At 51.4% G+C, this 18,319-nt stretch overlaps 1 protein-coding gene across 11 annotated transcripts in view; it reads right to left on the reverse strand.

Moving 5' to 3' along the window:
* Positions 1-18,319, reverse strand: part of SYT17 (synaptotagmin 17) — a 51,617-nt gene that overhangs the window by 24,939 nt on the left and 8,359 nt on the right. For all 11 annotated transcript variants that reach the window (XM_033101265.1, XM_033101270.1, XM_033101269.1 and 8 more), the window contains 2 exons: positions 15,194-15,342; positions 13,165-13,784 (listed from right to left, as the gene is read on the reverse strand). In XM_033101265.1, coding sequence (XP_032957156.1) covers positions 13,165-13,784; positions 15,194-15,341 — 768 coding nt within the window. In that variant the 5' untranslated portion in view covers position 15,342. The remainder of the gene's footprint in view (positions 1-13,164; positions 13,785-15,193; positions 15,343-18,319) is intronic.

The following is an 18,319-nucleotide window of genomic DNA, read 5'->3' on the forward strand; positions in this document are numbered from 1 at the left end:
AGAAGGTTGGCGTGTCAGAGCTGGAGTCATTTGGTCCAATACTTGAGATTTACGAAAGAAAACGGAACCAGGCCGTTCTCTCACTTCCCTGCACAGCACCCTCCATCACTCTCAGAATGAAATCCAAAACCCTTAGCGTCACCTGCAATAGGGCCAGCCAACCTTGGTACCATTTCCACTTGGGGCGGGGTCACAGTGCCGTGGGGGGCCGTCCTGTGCACTGGAGGATATTTAGCAGCGACCAGGTCTCTACCCAGTAGAGGCCAGGCATATACCACCCCCGATGATGACAATTCAAAAGTCTCTAGACAGCGCCAAATGTCTCCTGAAGGAAAAATCGCCCAGTTGAGAGCCAGGGGTCCACCAGGATCTAAATATGAACATCAATAACTTGGCCCCTGCGACACCTCAGACCTCATCCACCAGCCGCATCTGCGCTCTTTCTAGTCCTTGAAAACACAAGACCATTCTGGCCCCAGGACTCGTACCTGCCACTCCCTCAGCTTGGGAATCTCAACTCAACTGTCACGTCCTCATCGGAGCTTTCCGCCACCGCCCTTTGGGAAACAATTCCCCGCTTTCATCACTTTCCATCACATCACCTTGTGTTCTTTCTTTCGTGGTACTTTGTCCTTATTGGCTATTTTCTCGTTTTCTGCAAAGGCCAGGACCGTCTCCACCACCATCCTCACGGCACCTGGAACAACTGCAATCCAGATGACCCTGGGAGCCCCCCACCTGGCGGCTCACCGCTGCCTCATCCTGGTCGAAGAGAGGTCATCAGCATGATGTGTCACCCACTCTGTCCACCCTCAAGAGAACGGAAGCTGCGGTGGGGGAAGGACCTGAGTGCCACTGCTACCTTTTCCCTTTCCAAGGCAATGTCACAAATAAACAGGCGTTGTTTCCTTTTTCAAGAGCCCGGGGGAGCTTAATTTGGTTGCACCACGCGGGAAGCTTGGGAGAACCAAAATAGACTGTGAATTACTCAAACGAATCCAGAACTCTGCACGCTCCCAGCAGCCGTCTTGTGCAAACGCTCTGCTCTCTTCCCAGACAAAAATGCTCTCTCCCTGCAGCCTCTGAACACAGCTAAGTTCTAATCGATAAAAAGGAAATCAAAGACAACCATTTGGGACAAAAGGCGCTTTCTGGGGAAGACGACAGCCCAGCTCTCCTCCCGCCATACTTCTTCTGAAGTGCTTCTACAGAACACGGCTGTTCCTCGCCTAGCAGAGGGTTTCAGACGTGTGCACACAACTTTCATCCAAGCCGGAGCTCGGCTGCTCTGAGCTCTCCTGCCTTTGTTCTCACAGGTGGAGAGAAACATTTTGTCTCGCCACTTACTGCACAAACAACATTAAAGTAGGAATGCATTGGTTAAAAAGCAGAAACAAAAAAAAGCAAAATCCAGCCCCCATTCCAGCGCTTCACACATTTCATCCAATACGTTCCTTTCTCCAGCCCTCCCACTTTCGGGTCCCTTTCCAGATCTGGTGTATACCAGAACCGTATTTGCATAGCTGTGCTGACAACACAGGCGAATTCTCAAATCCTCCCTGTCCTCTAAACTTAAATAGACACACCTTTTCCGTGTTACTTACTATCTAGACATGGAAAGCACCATTTTTAACATCTGCATAGAAGAATCCGTTGGGCTGAAATACTGTAATTTACTTTAACCTTTTTCCTATTGCGAGGTACTCGGGGTTAATTCTGACCACTTAAAATTGGGCATTTAGGGCAATTTTCTTCTTTTAGATTCCATCCTTCCAAGAAAAGCCAGGGTGGGATTACTGGGTCCAAGAATATATGGAGATAGGTAAAAAAAAATACCCAGACCTTTTGCTGCCTCTCGATATGAACTGCCAGAGCACTGGCCGAAAGGGCTAAACTAACTTTGCAGCCACTAGCAGAGGGAGCCAGAGGTCTGCCCCCGTCACCAGCGTGGGACTGTGTGGTTGCCAAAATAGGTTTTGTTTGCATTTCATTGGCCACCTAGTCATGGTTCGACTGAAATAGGAATACTTGCTCTGCCCGGGGCATGGCTACAAGACACATTTCGCACGGGACTGTATGTGTCTGTTACGATCAGCCTTTCTAATCATTTCCTGTCCACGGGATATCTTATTGTGGATTTAGCTTATATTTCCCTGACTGCTTGAAAGGGGGAACATCTTTTCATGTTTATCAACTATTCATGCTTTCTCTTCTTTGAAAGCCCTGTTTGTTTCCTAGTGCCATTTTTTCTATTGGGTATTTGTCTTTCTCTCATTCATTTGTAAGAAGGCTTTTCAATACTATGGATACTGCTCAATTATTCAGCAGTCATGTGTTGTGATGGGTTGAATTGTGTCCCACCAAAAGGCGTATGTTTATGTCCCAACACCCAGCATCTCAGAAGGGACTTATCTGAAAACAGCGTCTCTGCACATGTACTTCGTGAGGAGGTCTTACTGGAGGAGGTGAGCCTCTGATCCAATATCAGGCCCACCCTTATAAAAGGGGAAACTTTGACACAGCCACGCGCACACACAGAGAATACCACGTGAAGACTGGATTTATGCTGCCACAGGCCAAGGAACTACCAGAAGCAAAGGCAGAGGTCTGGAACAGAACCTTCCAAGAACCTGCAGAGTGAGCAGGGCCCTACCAACATCTGGATCTCGGACTCCCAGCCTCCAGAACTGCGAGACAGTAAATTTCTGTTGTTTGAGACACTCACTCAATTTGTGGTCCTTTGTTACTACAGCCCTAACAAACTAATACGTGTCCAGAGTAAACGTATTCTCCAGTTGGTGGGCTGCCTGGTCATTTTTTTTTTAAACCACATTTTCTGATGAGCAGAATGCATAATTTGAATGTGGTAGAACAGGTGTATTTTTTCCCCTCTGTGGTTCACACTTGATGGCTTTTCTAGAAATTCTTTGCTGAAGTCAGAAAGATATTCTCCTTTTCTTCCTTCTAAAACTTACAATCTGGCCTTTCAAATGGAATTCCTTGGACCGTCTGGACTTGGTTTTGGTGGATGGTGTGAGACAAGGCTGTTTTCATTTTTGAGGCAGTGACCCTCTTTCCTCCCATCTCTCCTGCCCCACGAGGCTGTGAGCTCATTGAGGGTCGTGCTCCCATGTTGTTACTTCCCTCCATCTCCCCAGGTACATAACACACGCTCGGTGAGTGCTGGCAAAGAGAAATGTTCATTTATATCCTTTGTATGAAAAGCCACACTTTCCAGGAAGATGCAAGAGCCGCTCAATCTTTTGACGTCTGAGAGTTTATGTCTAGGACTCAACGGCCATCCAAGTTAGATCAACTACTTCAGATCCACTCAAGCTTCTTGAAAGAGAAGGATTCTGTCCTAAGCTGTGCTCCCAGTGCTGTAGCACATTGCCCAGAACGTGCCATGTTCCGGCCCAAGCCTGTGTTCAGAACAAAGGACCAATAGTGGAGAGCGTATGTTATGGTGAGTGCCCTCACATAGTAGCGGCAGCAGCCGGGACGTACCAGGGCACTTACAGGGAAGGGTGGGAGACGCTCTGCCCGCTAAGGGAGGGCCCTCGAGCCAGCAGGGAGCCAGCAGGGTCGAGTCCCCAGCCCCTTGCTCTGTCTGCGCATTCCTTTTCTGCGTAGGAAGACCCCTGTGCTTCTGTGTCTCACCAACCCCCATTCCACCTCAGAGTCGACCCAACCACCCAGTTAACAGATACTTGGAGTATCTACATGTCAGACACAAGGCTCGCACACAGTAGGTGCACCATAATGACCCACTGACTGGGTGGCGGTACCAGGCACACAGGACAAAGCAGTAGACAAGACAGGTGAGGCCCCTTAATGCAGCCCCTGAGAATACACATTAATTAGTGATGAAACATATCTAAGTGTGGGGTGATTTAGTGAGCACCGTGGAAACCGACCTTCCTAAGACTCGCCTGTGGGAGCAGGAGCAGGCGTAGAGGGCCAAGGAGCAGACTCGGAACAGCTGAAAAGGCAAGTGTGGACAAGTGAAGTGGGGAGGAAGGGCCGGGGTGTGTGTGTGCAAAGCGAGCTGAGGCTGGAAAAAGACAGGTCTGCTCACACCTTGCTGCTACATAAGGAGTTTGGGCTTATCCGGAGGACTAGGGAGCCACAGAAGGTTTTAGGCAGACACTCACCTAATCAGATGGGTATTTTTTAAACGTTCCCCCTGGCTGTACCTCCTTCCTCTCCTGACTCCCTTTCACTCAAGCTGTAATTATCACTTCTCTGTGCCTCTGTAACAAGCTCTGTTAGGGGGCTATTTCAGTTTTCTTGTACTATAATTTCTGCAGGGAAGGACTGTATCTCCTATGTTCTCGGCTACCTCTCTTTCCTGCTCTAGTAACTGAAGATGGCATGGTTGGTATGATGCTGGTGATGATGGTGATGATGGTGGTGGGGATGATGGTGGTGGTGATGGTGGTGATGATGGTGGTGGTGGTGATGATGGTGGTGGTGATGATGGTGATGATGACAATGGTGATGGTGGTGATGATGGTGATGGTGGTGGTGATGATGGTGATGGTGGTGATGGTGATGATGGTGATGATGGTGGTGATGGTGGTGATGGTGGTGGTGGTGGTGGTGATGATGGCGGTGATGATGATAATGGTGGTGATGGTGGTGATGGTGGTGGTGATGGTGGTGGTGATGGTGGTGGTGATGGTGATGGTGGTGGTGATGGTGATGATGGTGGTGGTGATGGTGGTGGTGGTGGTGGTGGTGATGGTGGTGGTGATGATAATGGTGGTGATGATGGTGATGGTAGTGGTGATGGTGGTGATGGTGGTGGTGGTGGTGGTGGTGATGATGGTGGTGGTGATGATGATGGTGGTGATGATGGTGGTGATGGTGGTGATGATGGTGATGGTGGTGATGGTGGTGGTGATGATGGTGGTGGTGGTGATGATGGTGGTGGTGATGATGATGGTGATAATAACCAACATTACTGAGAGCATACCAGGTGCCAGGCAGAGTTCTGAGTACTTTATTTTCCCATTTAATCTTCACTACAAAGTTCCAGGAGAAGGTCTACTGGTATCCTCATTGTATGCATGAGTAAACTGAGATCCTGGAAGGTTAAGGAACGTGCTTGACATCACGCAGCAGGCAAGCGGCAGAGCCAAGGGGTGATACAATAAGAAATATTTAGTCTTTGTCCTTCGTTCCTGGCACACAGCTCCTAAAACCCTCCGAATCTCCAGAGTAATAAGAGTATCTTCTGTATGCTGAGAGGACAGATGGCAGAGTCCCTAGATAGCTTCATGATGGAGACTGGTCACCAGAAAAACCAAAGCATGATTAGAGGGTTGGAACTCTCAGCTCCAACCCTCATTCGTTGGGAGGGGAGAAGAACTGGAGGCCGAGTTCAATCACCAATGGCCGATGATTCAATCCGTTATGTCTACGTAATGAAACTTCCATGAAAACGCCTCTAACTGGGTTTAGAGAGCTTCTGGAGGGATGAACACATCAAGATGCCGGGAGGGTGGTGCCCCTACAGAGAGAATGGGAGCTCCATGCCCCACCCCCCTCCACGCCCTGTGCATCTCTTCTATTTGGCTGTTTCTGAGTGGTGTCTTCTACAATAAACTGCTAGTAGTAAGTAAAGTGCCTTCCTGAGTTCTGTGGGCCATTCTACCCATTACGGGGCACGAGGGAGAGGTCACGAGAACTTGATTTATCGCTGGGTCGGTCAGAAGTACGGGTGACAACGTGGGACTTGCTATTAGCGTCTTACGTGAGGGCAGTCTTGTGGGGTCTGAGCTCACCCCAGGCAGTTAGTATCAGAATTGGGGCACCCACTCGGTGTCGGGAGAGATGGTGAATTTGTTGGTGTGGAGAAAAGCCCCATGCATTGGGTATCAGAAATGTTATGAGTAAAAATGTTTTATGGGGTATGAACCTAAAAAAGCAAACACCAGATTGTACACTCTTGACAACCATGCTCTTTGGCTTTTATCCCCACATCCCCTCCACTGAAAACTCAGAGAAGTCAAGTAACTTTGCCAAGGTCACACAGTGAATGTCCCCTATGACAACACTGGCATCCTGGCTAAATGCGCAGTAAATGTTTATTGAATGGATGAAGGTGTTAGTCGTTAAGTCAGGATTTGAACTCAGGTCTGTCAGATTTCAAAGCCCGTAGTCCAGGGCTTTGCACGTGGTTGAGTCTACTGCGTCTGTTGATGGATTAAAAAAAGAAAAAAGAAAGAAAAGCACAGGCCATCCCTGGCAGCTACTTCCTTTTCTTACATCCATTGCATTTAGAAGCTCTCACTGTTAAGAAACACTGCACTTTTCTCTCTGTCTTGGGTTTTGGGGGGGCCCTATAGAAGGTACCGGTGTTTCTGTATGTTCAATATGCCCCTCACTTCTGGTATCAGAACCTCTTTGGCTATGGTTTGGGTGGGGCTAACCCTGGGCATTTGACACCGCATGGCTAGAGTACCCCCTTCTGTCCCTGGCCAGGTGACTGAGTCAGAGATGGTCACGTGACCAAACTAGCCAGCGTCCTCTCCCATGGGTGGTGTGGGAGCCCCAATTCTAAGATGGTCCCCAAGACTGACACACTCTGGTACTCACACTGAGTAACTGCCAAGTGTCATACCAATGGAAGTGGTACAGACGAAGAAACTGAGGCTTAGAGATGATACGTTAATTCTCCTGGGCCCACAGCTCTAGAGGGTGGCAAAGCTGGGACTTGAACCCAGGTCTGTATGACTCTAGGGCCTGTCCTCTTAGCCACCACACACCCCTTCCCTCGTGTGGTAAAGCAGGCTGGCACACTGTAAAGATCTCCTGCCTGGAAGCCAGGTGAGCTAATGCAGGTCTCATTTCTGTCACTGAAAGCTGTGTGACCCTGGACGAGTCACTCAACTTCACTGTGCTGCAGTTTTCTCATCTATAAAATAGGCTTGGTCCAAATCATCCCTGGTTCCCCTTCTCGTTCACATTGTAACTCTGAATCAAAAGCTCATGTTGAGGTCTGAAATGCGAACCCCATTTCCATTTCAGGAGGAAGAAAACCGGAATGAGCCCATGAGAACAAACTTCTAGTTAACGCTGCCTTGGAAGGTTCTGGCCTGGGCCCAGCCCTGACCGCACAGTGTTGTCCAAACACTGCTGTTTCTCAAAACCCAGGCAGGAAACCCTTTAACACACACACAGGGGCCAGGATTCTGCTGAGAGGTCAAAGCGGACAGCAGCTCGGGGCTAGTTAAAGAGAGATGTTCATTAAATAACTGCTAGCGGCCTTGCCAAGGGCTTTGCGGGTACAGTACCTGGTGGTGAATGATGTCAACATACAAAATCCCGTCAGGAGAGGCTGCGGGTTGGTAACACTCCAGGTGGCCCGATCAGCACATAACTTGGCGCCTCGAACCATCTACTATTTGTCCTTCACGAAAAAACTGCCCTAAATTCCTTCTCTCTCCCTCTGCCTGGGGCATGTTTATACCAAAGCAGCACACACTGAAACACAAATGGATTCCAAGGCCAACTCCTCAGGCTCAAGGGCTCCCCCACACCTCTGCTTCCTCCTGGCGCCCTCCCTCCCCCGTTCCCTCCCCAGGTCCCTTCCCCAGCCTGCGGTGCCTAAGCTCCCCATCACCCGTCACCACTCACTCAGTGGACATTGCACACCACATGCTGGCTGTGCCTGCCTGACCAGAGTTTATCGAGAGGCGACGGGGAGTGGCGCAGCGTGGCTCAGGGCACAGCCTCCGGAGCTACACAGCCTGGGTTCCAGCCCCCGTTCTGAGGCCTCACACAGGTTAGTTAGTGCATGCCTCAGTTTCCCCATATATAGAACGGGATGGTGACTAAAGTGGGGTGGTAGGTAATACAACAGAAGCTTTCAGCCTCGTGCCTGGCACACAGTGAGTGCTCCGTAAGAGTCACCTGTCATGACTGGTGTCGCAATAATCCCCGTGCGGTGAGTATTATTATCCCTAATTTACAGGTGAGGAGTCGGACCCAAGTTCATCGGGCCAGTAGGTGGTGACGCCGGGACCTTAACCAGGTCAGTCTAACTCAAAAGCCAACACTCTTCACACAATGACAGTACTCCGTTCAAAAACCATCTCCCAGGCTCCCTCTCTGTGCCAGAGACCGAGAGTACACAAAGGCTGATGTTATGGCGGGTCTGGCCAAGCCTCCAGCTGTGTGTCGACAGGATACAGAGGGGGACTTTCCCAGTTGACCCCAGAACTAGCTGTCTGGGCCCCAATGCTGGGGACGAAGGACGTACCAAGGAGCCAGCGACAACTGGGGCCCAGCCGTCCTTCTGGGACTTTTAAGGGGCAGAGATGGGTCCTGCAGTAGACATACCATCCCCATTCCCCGCCTCTATGAGCAGAAGGGGAGAGACACCGGCTGAGTGGGGACAGCTGGGGACTGTCCCTGCTCACCCACCCAAAAGCCAAGAGAGAGATGGCTACCGGAGTCACACAAGACCAGACACCTCTATGGGAAGGGGAGACTGGCGCCTTTTTCTCTCTGGGCGTCTGCTGAGCCAGGGAACTTTCTCATCTGCTTTGCACCTTCCTGACCAGAGGACAATGGAGGGACGAGGCCAGCAGAGCGAAGGGGGACAATGGAAGACACTGCATTCGGAGGCCCTGGAGGCAGCAAGACTGAGTGTGGCGATGCTGAAGGTGCCGCCCCGGCCCCAGCGCTGACCACGTGACCACTGGAATCCACCCAGCTCCCCGATGCCAGCGCGGCACCCCGTGTCCTGAGGAATCTCTCAGGCCACCAGAGTTGTCTCCTCTCGTGCCCATGAGGCTGGCTGGGGGAGCCTGGGGAATTCAAGGCTCCTGGAAGCTTCCATTGCCCTGTGCCTGCTGGCAGCTGGTGAGTGAACACCCCAGCCCCTCACCCCTCGGGCCGGCTACCGCCAGTACCCAGGACGATCACCGCCCAGCTGCCCCCAGTGGTCACCTGCCTGACAACACGCTCTGAATTACAGGTCTCATTTCCCCCGCTTCCCTCTGGTTTTTCTTGGCCTCGCCCCCCAGATAAAATACTTGCACTCAAATCTTGGTCTCAGGGTCTATTTCTAGGGGAGTCCAATCTAGGATGACAGATGACTTTCCCATCGGTCAGTGGGCCCCAGAGGAGGTAGCTGGGTTTGGGCCACCTGACCAGGACCCAATCTTGATGGCTGCTCCCCTGGTGAAAGGACCCCAACAGTAAGAGGCCGCGGGACACACTCCCAGGGCCAGGGCAGCCCCCACCCACTGCCAGGACCTTCCAAAGAGTTGACATGTGTCTGTCACTAGGGCCAGCGTGAACCCTGCCTGCCGAGGTCCTTCAGTGGGGATGTCAGCCAGAGAAATGGCAAGAGGAACAAAGAGAACTGTAGCCACGGCAGCTAAATGAGGAGACATTCGCTTTTCCTGCTCCTAAACCTTCTCGCAGACACTCCCGCCCACGTCTGGGCCTGCAGTGGTGATGACAGGCTGAAACGTGGATGGGACAAGGGCGGGACGCACAGGAGGACAGGCCTACGAGCACCCTCCCTGGGACTTCGGGAACGTTTGGAAGAGAAGCTCTCTCTCCACTGGTAGGACCTTCCTGAGAGAAAGGTGACAGAGGGAGGTGGAGCTGAGGAACATTCCGGCTGACAAGGATTCCCAGGGCTCAACGGGAGCCGCGGACCCAGTGGTGCCAGGAGCCCACACGACCACGGACCTTCCGCTTCGGCCGAAGCGAGTCTGAGATGGGTTCTGGCAGTTTTAACCAAGAAAGTCAGTCTTTGTACTCAGAGTCATGCAATTCTTTGTTCAACTCCCTGGTTCTCATCCTGATACCTGTGCTGGTTACCAAATGGGACCGGCCTTCAGCCATTTCCCAAAGTCCAGCCAATTCGGTGCTCCTGAGGAGAGCCGCAGGAACAGCCCCAGACTCGGAAGGCTTTCCTAGAAGACAGTCTCCAAGCAAACGCAGAACCCCTTCTAGGGCCGTGGCTCCAAAGATGGAAGGAAGCAAGAGACATGGTTATATAAACATGTGGACATACTGATGGAAAATATGGTCTTCTCACACTCCAGTCACCTGGGGGAGATCCATTTACAAAGTCCTCAGGCAGGACTGTCTCCTGAATAGATCATTTCACAGCAGTTATGGGTGTGGGTTTGGAGTTAGTCTCAGGTTCAAGTCCCCATTCCAGCTGTGCAACGTAGGGCAAGTTCCTTAACCTCTCCGAGCCTCGGGGTCCCCATTTATAAGGTGTAGGTGCCCTGACTATCCATCTGGTAGGGTAATGTGAGTATTGCACGCAGCCCAGGGTCTGGTATGTGGTGAATACCAGAAAACCTTTACTGCTACCGTCTCTGAATCTCACTTGGCAAACACAGCACACACAGCTTTCAACTCCCAAGTCGCGGGACCCCGAATTCCAGGCATCCAGGGTCTAACGGGCGTTTCTTTGGACTGAGCAAATCTCAGGTTAAAGCAATTTTCCAAAACATAAATATTCAGCATTCTGGTGTGCAAATATCACTTTTGACTAAACACATTTTCTTCTTCTGGGCTCAAATCAAACATTCCTTCTCAGTGGGGAATCTGGCTTGGTAATAAAAGATATTACCACGTGACACAGAATTATCCCCAAAGGACTTCTAAGAGCACGTACCCGGAGTCTGCTCTGCCCCCAAAGTCTCCATCACAACTAATCCTAATGGCAGCCTGTCCTGGGACTCGAGCAGTCACGCCACCTCATCCAACTATCGCAACACCCACCAGTGAGTGGCAGAGTCACGCTTCATACCCAGCCGTCCAGCTCAAACAGCCAAACCCTTCCTGCCTTCCACGGGCCACCCTATGTTTCTCAGAATGAGGTCCACAGTTCGCCTGTATTAGAATCGCACCTTCTAGCATATTCGCTAAAGTGCATACTCACTCAAGACTTAGGGCGCTGAGGCTGGGGTCTGGGAACCCCCATGGTCACAGGAATAGCGGCATGACAGCGGAAGTCCCCACTCTGTCTGATGGCCCTTGTTTACATAAGGGCTATTCCTGGTCCTGAAACCAGCCACCTGTGTCCACCTGCACCTGACACCTGGCTACAGGCGCTCACCACCTCCCACCTCGACAACCGCAGCAGCAAATGACCCCTACCTGGCGCCTCCGCTTCCTTCTCTCTTTACCTCGCCAACATTTTACCGTGAACATTGTCAAATACAGAAAAGCTGAAAAGAACTGTACAGTGAACCCCTTTTCATACATCACCTCGATTCTTCAATGAACAGTTAATATCAGTAATTCTAAAATTAGTAGTTTTGAAATATGCTGTATCTGCTCCCTCACATACTTGCAGACATAATACACTTCCCCTAAACACTTCAGCAGGTATATCATTAACCAGAATTTAGTGTTTGTTTATGGCTCTTTTTTTCCAGATAAAATGCATATTCCATGAAATTCACAAACCTTCAGTGTAGCAGAGGAGTTTGACAGATGCATGTACCTCAAATCCCTATCAAGACGTCCAACAGCACTATTAGTGTAGACATTTCAGCCCGAGCTAAAGGAAACACGGTGTGGGGGGGTCCACATTCTCTGTGTTTCCAGGACTTTCTACTGATGTGAAGAATAGAGTTTGGTCACACAGAATTTACTTTGTCGGGTGGGTCTGCCTCTTTCAACTCTAAGTTTCTTGACAGTTGAAAACCCAGTGACATCGAATATTAAGAAGGAGACGTGGCAAAGTCCCCTTATATCCTGATCATGAGATGGGAAGGAGGTTTGGGGTTATGGCAGATGCTGCCAACACCTTGCCCACCACCTCTGTGCCCTGACCACTTCGGCACACAAGGGCCCATGTCCAGCTGCCAGCAAATGCACGTATTTGCATCTGTGGATATCAAAGGTCTCTTTAGCTGCCAGAGTAACAGGCCAGAAATGCCAGCGTGGACTTGCGCATCCTCCAGCAGCCCTCATCTCGTGGCTGACAGGAATTGGCGTAGAAACACCCCAGCTGCCTGTCCCTCCGGTGGAAAGACTCTTGGGCGCAAGTCTGACGCCGGCACCCAGTTTCCCCAGCAGGTTTCAGCTCCAGTCACCCCCAGTGGTACCAGCCAAATAATGTGTCCTTTATGTGACATCCCCACTTCCTCCTGGTGTGTCCTCCGGAGTCACCTTCCTAATAAATGACTTCCCTTGCCTCAGGGTCTCCTTCACGGGGAATCCAAACAAAGAGACAGGTAAACCTATCTTTGAAGTCTCTCTCCCTCACACGCTCTCTAACAGTGGGGCAGCCCCTCCAGTCCTCATGTTTGAAACCTGCACCCCAAATGTGACGCTGGGTCACCAAATCCCTAGGCAGTAGAGCTCAGCTTTCAGAAGCACCTTGGTGTGTTTGATGCAAAGTAACCCCACCTACACCACACAGGACTGCTGTCCCCAGTGGGGATGGGCTGCACCGGCCAGGTCTTTCCCTTCTCTGCGGCTCCCACATCGTTGCACCCACAGACTGCCCTAGGGAGGGGCTCTAACAGCCCCCTGGAGACCAGGAGCCCCCTGGTCCGTGGGTGGCTCCCCACGCAGCCAATGGCATGTCCCTGGGCTGGAAGGGGGAAGGAAGCCAATGTCACAATCTTCCTGAAAAGCATCCACCTATCATCCTGTTCTTCAGGCCTCATTTTATTTTTCCCATAGCAATTTCGGAGAGTCAGAATGATGGATAGCTTCATACCCCGGACAATCATTCTCCTTATTAAATAACCGAAAACCAATGGCCAAAAAGCTCCCAGTGGGGTGGTGGTGACATGAATCTATATATTAATATGTGATATAATTTCAGAACCACACACACACACGCATGTGAAAACTGAGTCAGGTCTGCAGTTCAGCTGCCAATGTCACTGTCCCGGCATCACTCAAACACTCTGGTTGTGGAAGATTTATCATGGGGGTTGCTAGATGAACCAACGGTACACTGGAACTCTCTGTACCGTGTTTGCAAACGTCCTGTAAGTTGAAAGTTATTTCAAAACAAAAAGTCTTAAAAATGCGCAAAAAAAAAAAAAAAGAAAGAAAGAAAAAAATGTTGTTGTTGTTTTTTAAATAGTAAAATAAAACCCCCCCATTTCTTTTCCTACGGAAGCTCCGGAGAAGACACCGCACACCCTCCCCCCTTACCTGAGAACTAGGGATCAGCGCCTTCCACCAGTGCCCGCCTTTCACCAGGTCCACGTCGCACAGCGGCACGGACACCTTCCCGATGACGCAGTGGCGGGAGAACTTGTCGAAATCCAGCACGGTGAGCAGCAGGGTCCGCCGCTGCGCTTCCGGGAAGGGGATGTCGAAGGTGTAGCGCTCCTCGAACACGGGCTTCTGCGTCTTGCGTTTGACCGCCGTCTGCTTGGAGTTCTTCTGGTCCGGCAGGAGGCAGATCTTGACGTAGGGGTTGGAGCGCGCCATGTCCTGGCGCGCGCCGTCCTGCGAGATGGGGGCCGGCAGGTCCCGGGCCTCGATCACGCGCACGGTCAGGTGGTTGTGCAGCACGTCGTACTGGGTGCTGAAATGCAGCATGCCCAGCTGGTACTTGGACGAGATCTCCTCGTCCGTCAGGAAGTCCACGTCGTCGCCGCTCGAGTCGAGGGAGTAGAGCCGGGGCTCGAACTTGCGGAAATAGTCGTCGGGGGTATAGGTCCGCCTGAGCAGCGATGGCTGGATGGGCTCCTTCTTGGCGCCAAAGACACCGAACTCGATGGGTTTAATGTCGACGAGCGGGGAGCTGGGCCGTCTGGACTCGAGACCTACACAGCCGCCAGAAATCACAGTGAACTCGGGGGACCGAACATGCGCCACGGCGTGAGCTGGCAGCGTTTCCCAGATGGTCACATCGCTCCGCGCCATCTGCTCTCCACACCTTGAAATGCTGCTTATTCTCTGAGCGGCGCCACGATGGCCCCATCGGCTCCGTCACTGTCACCGTCACCGTCACCAGCGCAGCTAAGCGCCACGCACTGTTCTAAATGCACTGCACCCATCAAGTCACCTCATCGTCACAGGTGTTCGCCAATGACCACCCCCCCTCCCATCTTACAGACGAGGAAACAGAAACGTGAAGTACCTCGCCAAAGGTCGCACAACCAGAAAGAGGAGGAGCCAGGAGGGGCCCATGCTTGACTCTAACCATTACCCTTCACGGCCTCCACTTTCAGAGTGGACTCGGGGGCCAGAGGGCCTGGGTCAAAATCCAACTCAGCTACTTGCTCGTGACCTAGTGACTCACTAGTAATAAGCCATGTGGCTCAGGGCACATTCTTTACACTCTTTGGGACTCAGTCTCCTCATCTGTGAAATGGAGCCAATAATGGCACCTGCTTCAAAGTAGCTATTATTGCACTTCTTCAAGGACCTTATTCAGGGACTCCTTGTGCTTTTACCCTCCTTCCTCCTTCCCTTTGGTCAAACACATATGCTCACATCACAGGGGACAAACTGGGTGGCCTGTGGGCCACCTGCTACCATAGATACATTTTGTTTCAGTTTAAAAGTCAGGAAGCTTCATATAAAAACCCAGATTGCCAGTTTCGCTTTAGAAAGATCAGGCAGTACTGGGCCCACGATCCCACATGGCTAGAACTGAGTAGCAGCTGCCCCTTAAACGGGGCAGTAATTTCCCTGTTGGTCACAGTTCCCACCTCTAGTGACTCTCCAGGTTGAGAGTCAGCTGCCATTAGGGTGATATGTGTCCCTATCCTACGCTGTTCACTCAGCCACTGACACAACCCGCCTGGCCCCTGGAGCCAGTTGGATTTGCAAGCCCTGCTGTAAACATGCTAACACCCGCCTTTCGGGGCCTGAAATGATATATGCTGACAGTGTCAACCAATTGAGCCAATTCAATGAAACGTAATCAGGAAAAACACGAACCAGTCAAAACGATCGCTTCTGATTGAACTCAGCAGAAATCAGCTGCAATGTCCTCCCGTCACACTGTCAGTCTCGCTCTGTTATCCCGCTCCGCCCCGCCCCGGGAACCACCCAGTCCCTCACATCTTCCCTGGGGAGTGCTGCCGAGTGTGTGGGGAAGCCGCTCTCCTCCCCTGTCCTGGACACCCGGCTAATGGGATTTGAATTCACGGGCTTTGAACGGAGGCTGAGCAGCACAGAACTGTTGGAGCCAGGACCCCCGGACAATCGCAGCAGAGACACTTACTTGAAATCCTCCGGGTCAGGCTGTACGTGGACTTAGACGTGTCTGAGGACGAGCATCTCCGATCCGGAGAGTTGCTACGTGGGGTCAGCGGGACATCGCTGACTGTGTGGACAGAATCCCCATTCTTGTCACTGCTCCGGCTGGCCATCCTACAGGAGGGGAAAGGTCTCAATGGCTGTCAAAGAACCCCCAGGGGCGGGCTGGCATCTCTGTCCTTGGGAGGACAGACCCATGACGAAACAGCTGTCCCACCCAGTTTATGCAACGTAGGATAATCCCAATTTGAAATAGTGTGATAGCCCTAAACTCTCAACAACGTCTTGTTTTGTGCAGAAAATGTGAAACGATATGAAGGACTGTTTCGCAATTTAAAATAATCTGTCAAGAATTTGCATAATTTCAAAGCTGGGGCTGAGGGAAGGGATATTGAAAGGTATTCAGGATATTGCCACACGGGGGTGTCACTTTGGCTAAGAGGAGGCCTGTCCGTCCTCAGTCTGGAAGGAACCATGTGGCTGTTTAAGGGTGTCCCAACTTTTGCGAGTGGCTTTTGGTGAGAAATGCTCTGCTAATTTCAACAGTCCCTGTGTCTACAATTCAACATCTTTCAGAAACATATCCTATGACAATGTCGCGCAAGGTTCTTTGAGTGGCAGCGCTATAGCTACAAAATGGCCCTGAGAGTCAATGGTTTAAGAACAATAGCTCGATGTGAAGAAACGGCTATGAATTAGCTGCAGGCATGATCCAATGTGCTCCCTCCCAGTGAGCATGAGCAATGCTGAAAAAATGGAAAGCACTGGGTTGTGGGGTGGGGAGACCCAGGGGAGTAATTAAGAGCACAACCTTTGGTTGGAACCCTGGCTGGGTGACCTTGGGCAAGTCCCTTCCTCTCTCTGTGCCTCCCTTTCCCCATCTGTAAAATGGGAATAGCACTACCCACCTTACCGGGTTGCTGTGAACACTGGACGAGTTCACACATATAAAATGCTTAGGACAGCGCCTGGTATGCCGCAGGCAGGTGCTCAATACGTTTCAGCTGGTATTATTATATCACAGCAGAGGGGGCTTACTCCCCCAATGTTCATAGGGCTGGGTGAGGATGCTGGAGGGAGGGAACAAAAGCTGGCAAAGTGGCCGTGAGATGGATGCTACTAATAACACGGCCCTGAGCGACCACAGCAGTAGACTGATTCGTTCCGAGACTGCATCCACCCAACTTGACATTCAAGCCTGCGGGGAAACTAGTCTTGAAAAATCCAAGTTCAAATTCTATGAGGTCTTCAAATGCATCCCGAGCACGAAATAAGACAGATCTGATGTTCTTCCAAAGCAATACAAGGGTCACAGCAAGGACAAGACCCGGCATGTTACAAGGGGGGAAATGCAGTCCTTGCCTGCCTCCTGTTCCTGGCCTATAGGTCAGGCAGCAGGTGAAATGGGGGGGGGGGGCAAACAGCAGGGGAGGGCACGGAAATGGGGGCCACACTGTACCAATCATTCTTCTCGTTTTCCCTTAAATAAAAGCAGCAGCATCTTCCAAGGAAAACAGAACCAAACGCTACAGCCACTGGGGCATCCCACCTGCACGGCCTGTTTCCCGGCTGTCACACCTCTGTGGCTGTCACCTCCACCTGTGAAGTCTCATCCAGCCTTGAAGGATCAGCTTAAACGCCATCGCCCCGAAACCCTGGTTGTGTCCTCTCAGATAGCACGTGTATGCCTGAGCCACTCCTGCCTTCTCTGCAACGACCAGGCCTTCGTGCCTGTCCTCCAACACACTGAGCCATGCTGTTCCCTCTGCCCAAATGCTGTTCCAGTCTTGGTTCTTCCTCATCATTCAGGTCTCAGCTTCAAGAGCACCTCTTCAGAGAGGCCCCACGCTGTCCCTGTCACCTCCTCCCATCCCCATCAGACCTTATCCATGTACTTTTTTTTCTCCGGTCAACATTGCACATAACTCATCTTTTTGGGGGCTTGCTTGCCTCTCTTCTGCACCTGAAACCAAGCCGCAGCTCCATGTGGGGGACAGGGTCTCTTATTCCCCACTGCCGACCTTGCCCTAGCACGGACCTTGGCACGTCTGGGGCGTTCCCCATTTACCTTCTCAGTGAGTGAGTGAGTGAACGAATGGATGAATGCACTCTTCTGTGGTCCTCATCTGATTCATCCTGTGTCACAGTGACCTGAGTGCACGTCTGGTCACCCCTCCCATACCAGGGTACACTTCATGGTGAGATCCCTACTTACGTTTGAATCAAAGGTACCAGGTGCTGAGCACCTACCATTTGACAGGTACTGGTGCTAAATGCTAACCAAGCCATCTCATTTCACCCTTACAAAAATCCCTGCTCCCCTTTAGAGGTGGGGAAACGGAAGCCCTGGGTAGGGTGGGGGGGAGGATGGATAATGAATTGGCACCACTTTTAAAGGGTAGAACCCCAACTGGGTCGAGTAATCCCAGACTCCGGATCCCAGGGCCACACCTGTGAGCCGGGCACCCTTGCAAGGCCTGTAGAGCTTTGTACACAGTAGGTACTCAACACGTGCTTGTTGGACAAATAACCTGACTTTTATCACTCTTCAGTGAGGGGCTTTCTGGCATTGCCCCAAAAGGAGCCATCAGACTGTCCAGTTTTCCTGACCCTCATCAAGCCAGCCCAGCCAAGACAAGCTGGGAACCCACACGACAGAAGCATATGTGACAATTAATGGTGCCCCCCAAAATCACATACCCAAAGGGCTAGCTCATCTTGGAGGCATGTCCTGTGCTTCTTGACTCAAACGTCACAGTACGAAGGGCACTGCAAAGCCTGTACACTTGACATTTCTACTCCCTGCCTGTTTGATAACATGCAACTGCCTACTCGGTAAATAAATCTGGGGAAAGCCCAAGCTGTAAATTCGCTTTCTGAATGATTTAACCCGCCTCCCCTTTACAGGTTTCTCTTAACATTTTACATTGTGTCGAGTGCCAAAAATGCACTAAGGGCTGCCCAGGATTCAAGGAAGGCCTGGTTCATCCTGGGAAGCACAAAGGTTGTGTACAGTTGTTCAGGCTGCAGACTGCACAACTCTAGGTAGTGTCCTTCATTACAAGCACCTAGTGAATGGCACCTCCTGAAG

Source organism: Rhinolophus ferrumequinum (genome assembly GCF_004115265.2).
Source record: "Rhinolophus ferrumequinum isolate MPI-CBG mRhiFer1 chromosome 15 unlocalized genomic scaffold, mRhiFer1_v1.p scaffold_54_arrow_ctg1_1, whole genome shotgun sequence".
Taxonomy (NCBI): Eukaryota; Metazoa; Chordata; class Mammalia; order Chiroptera; family Rhinolophidae; genus Rhinolophus; species Rhinolophus ferrumequinum.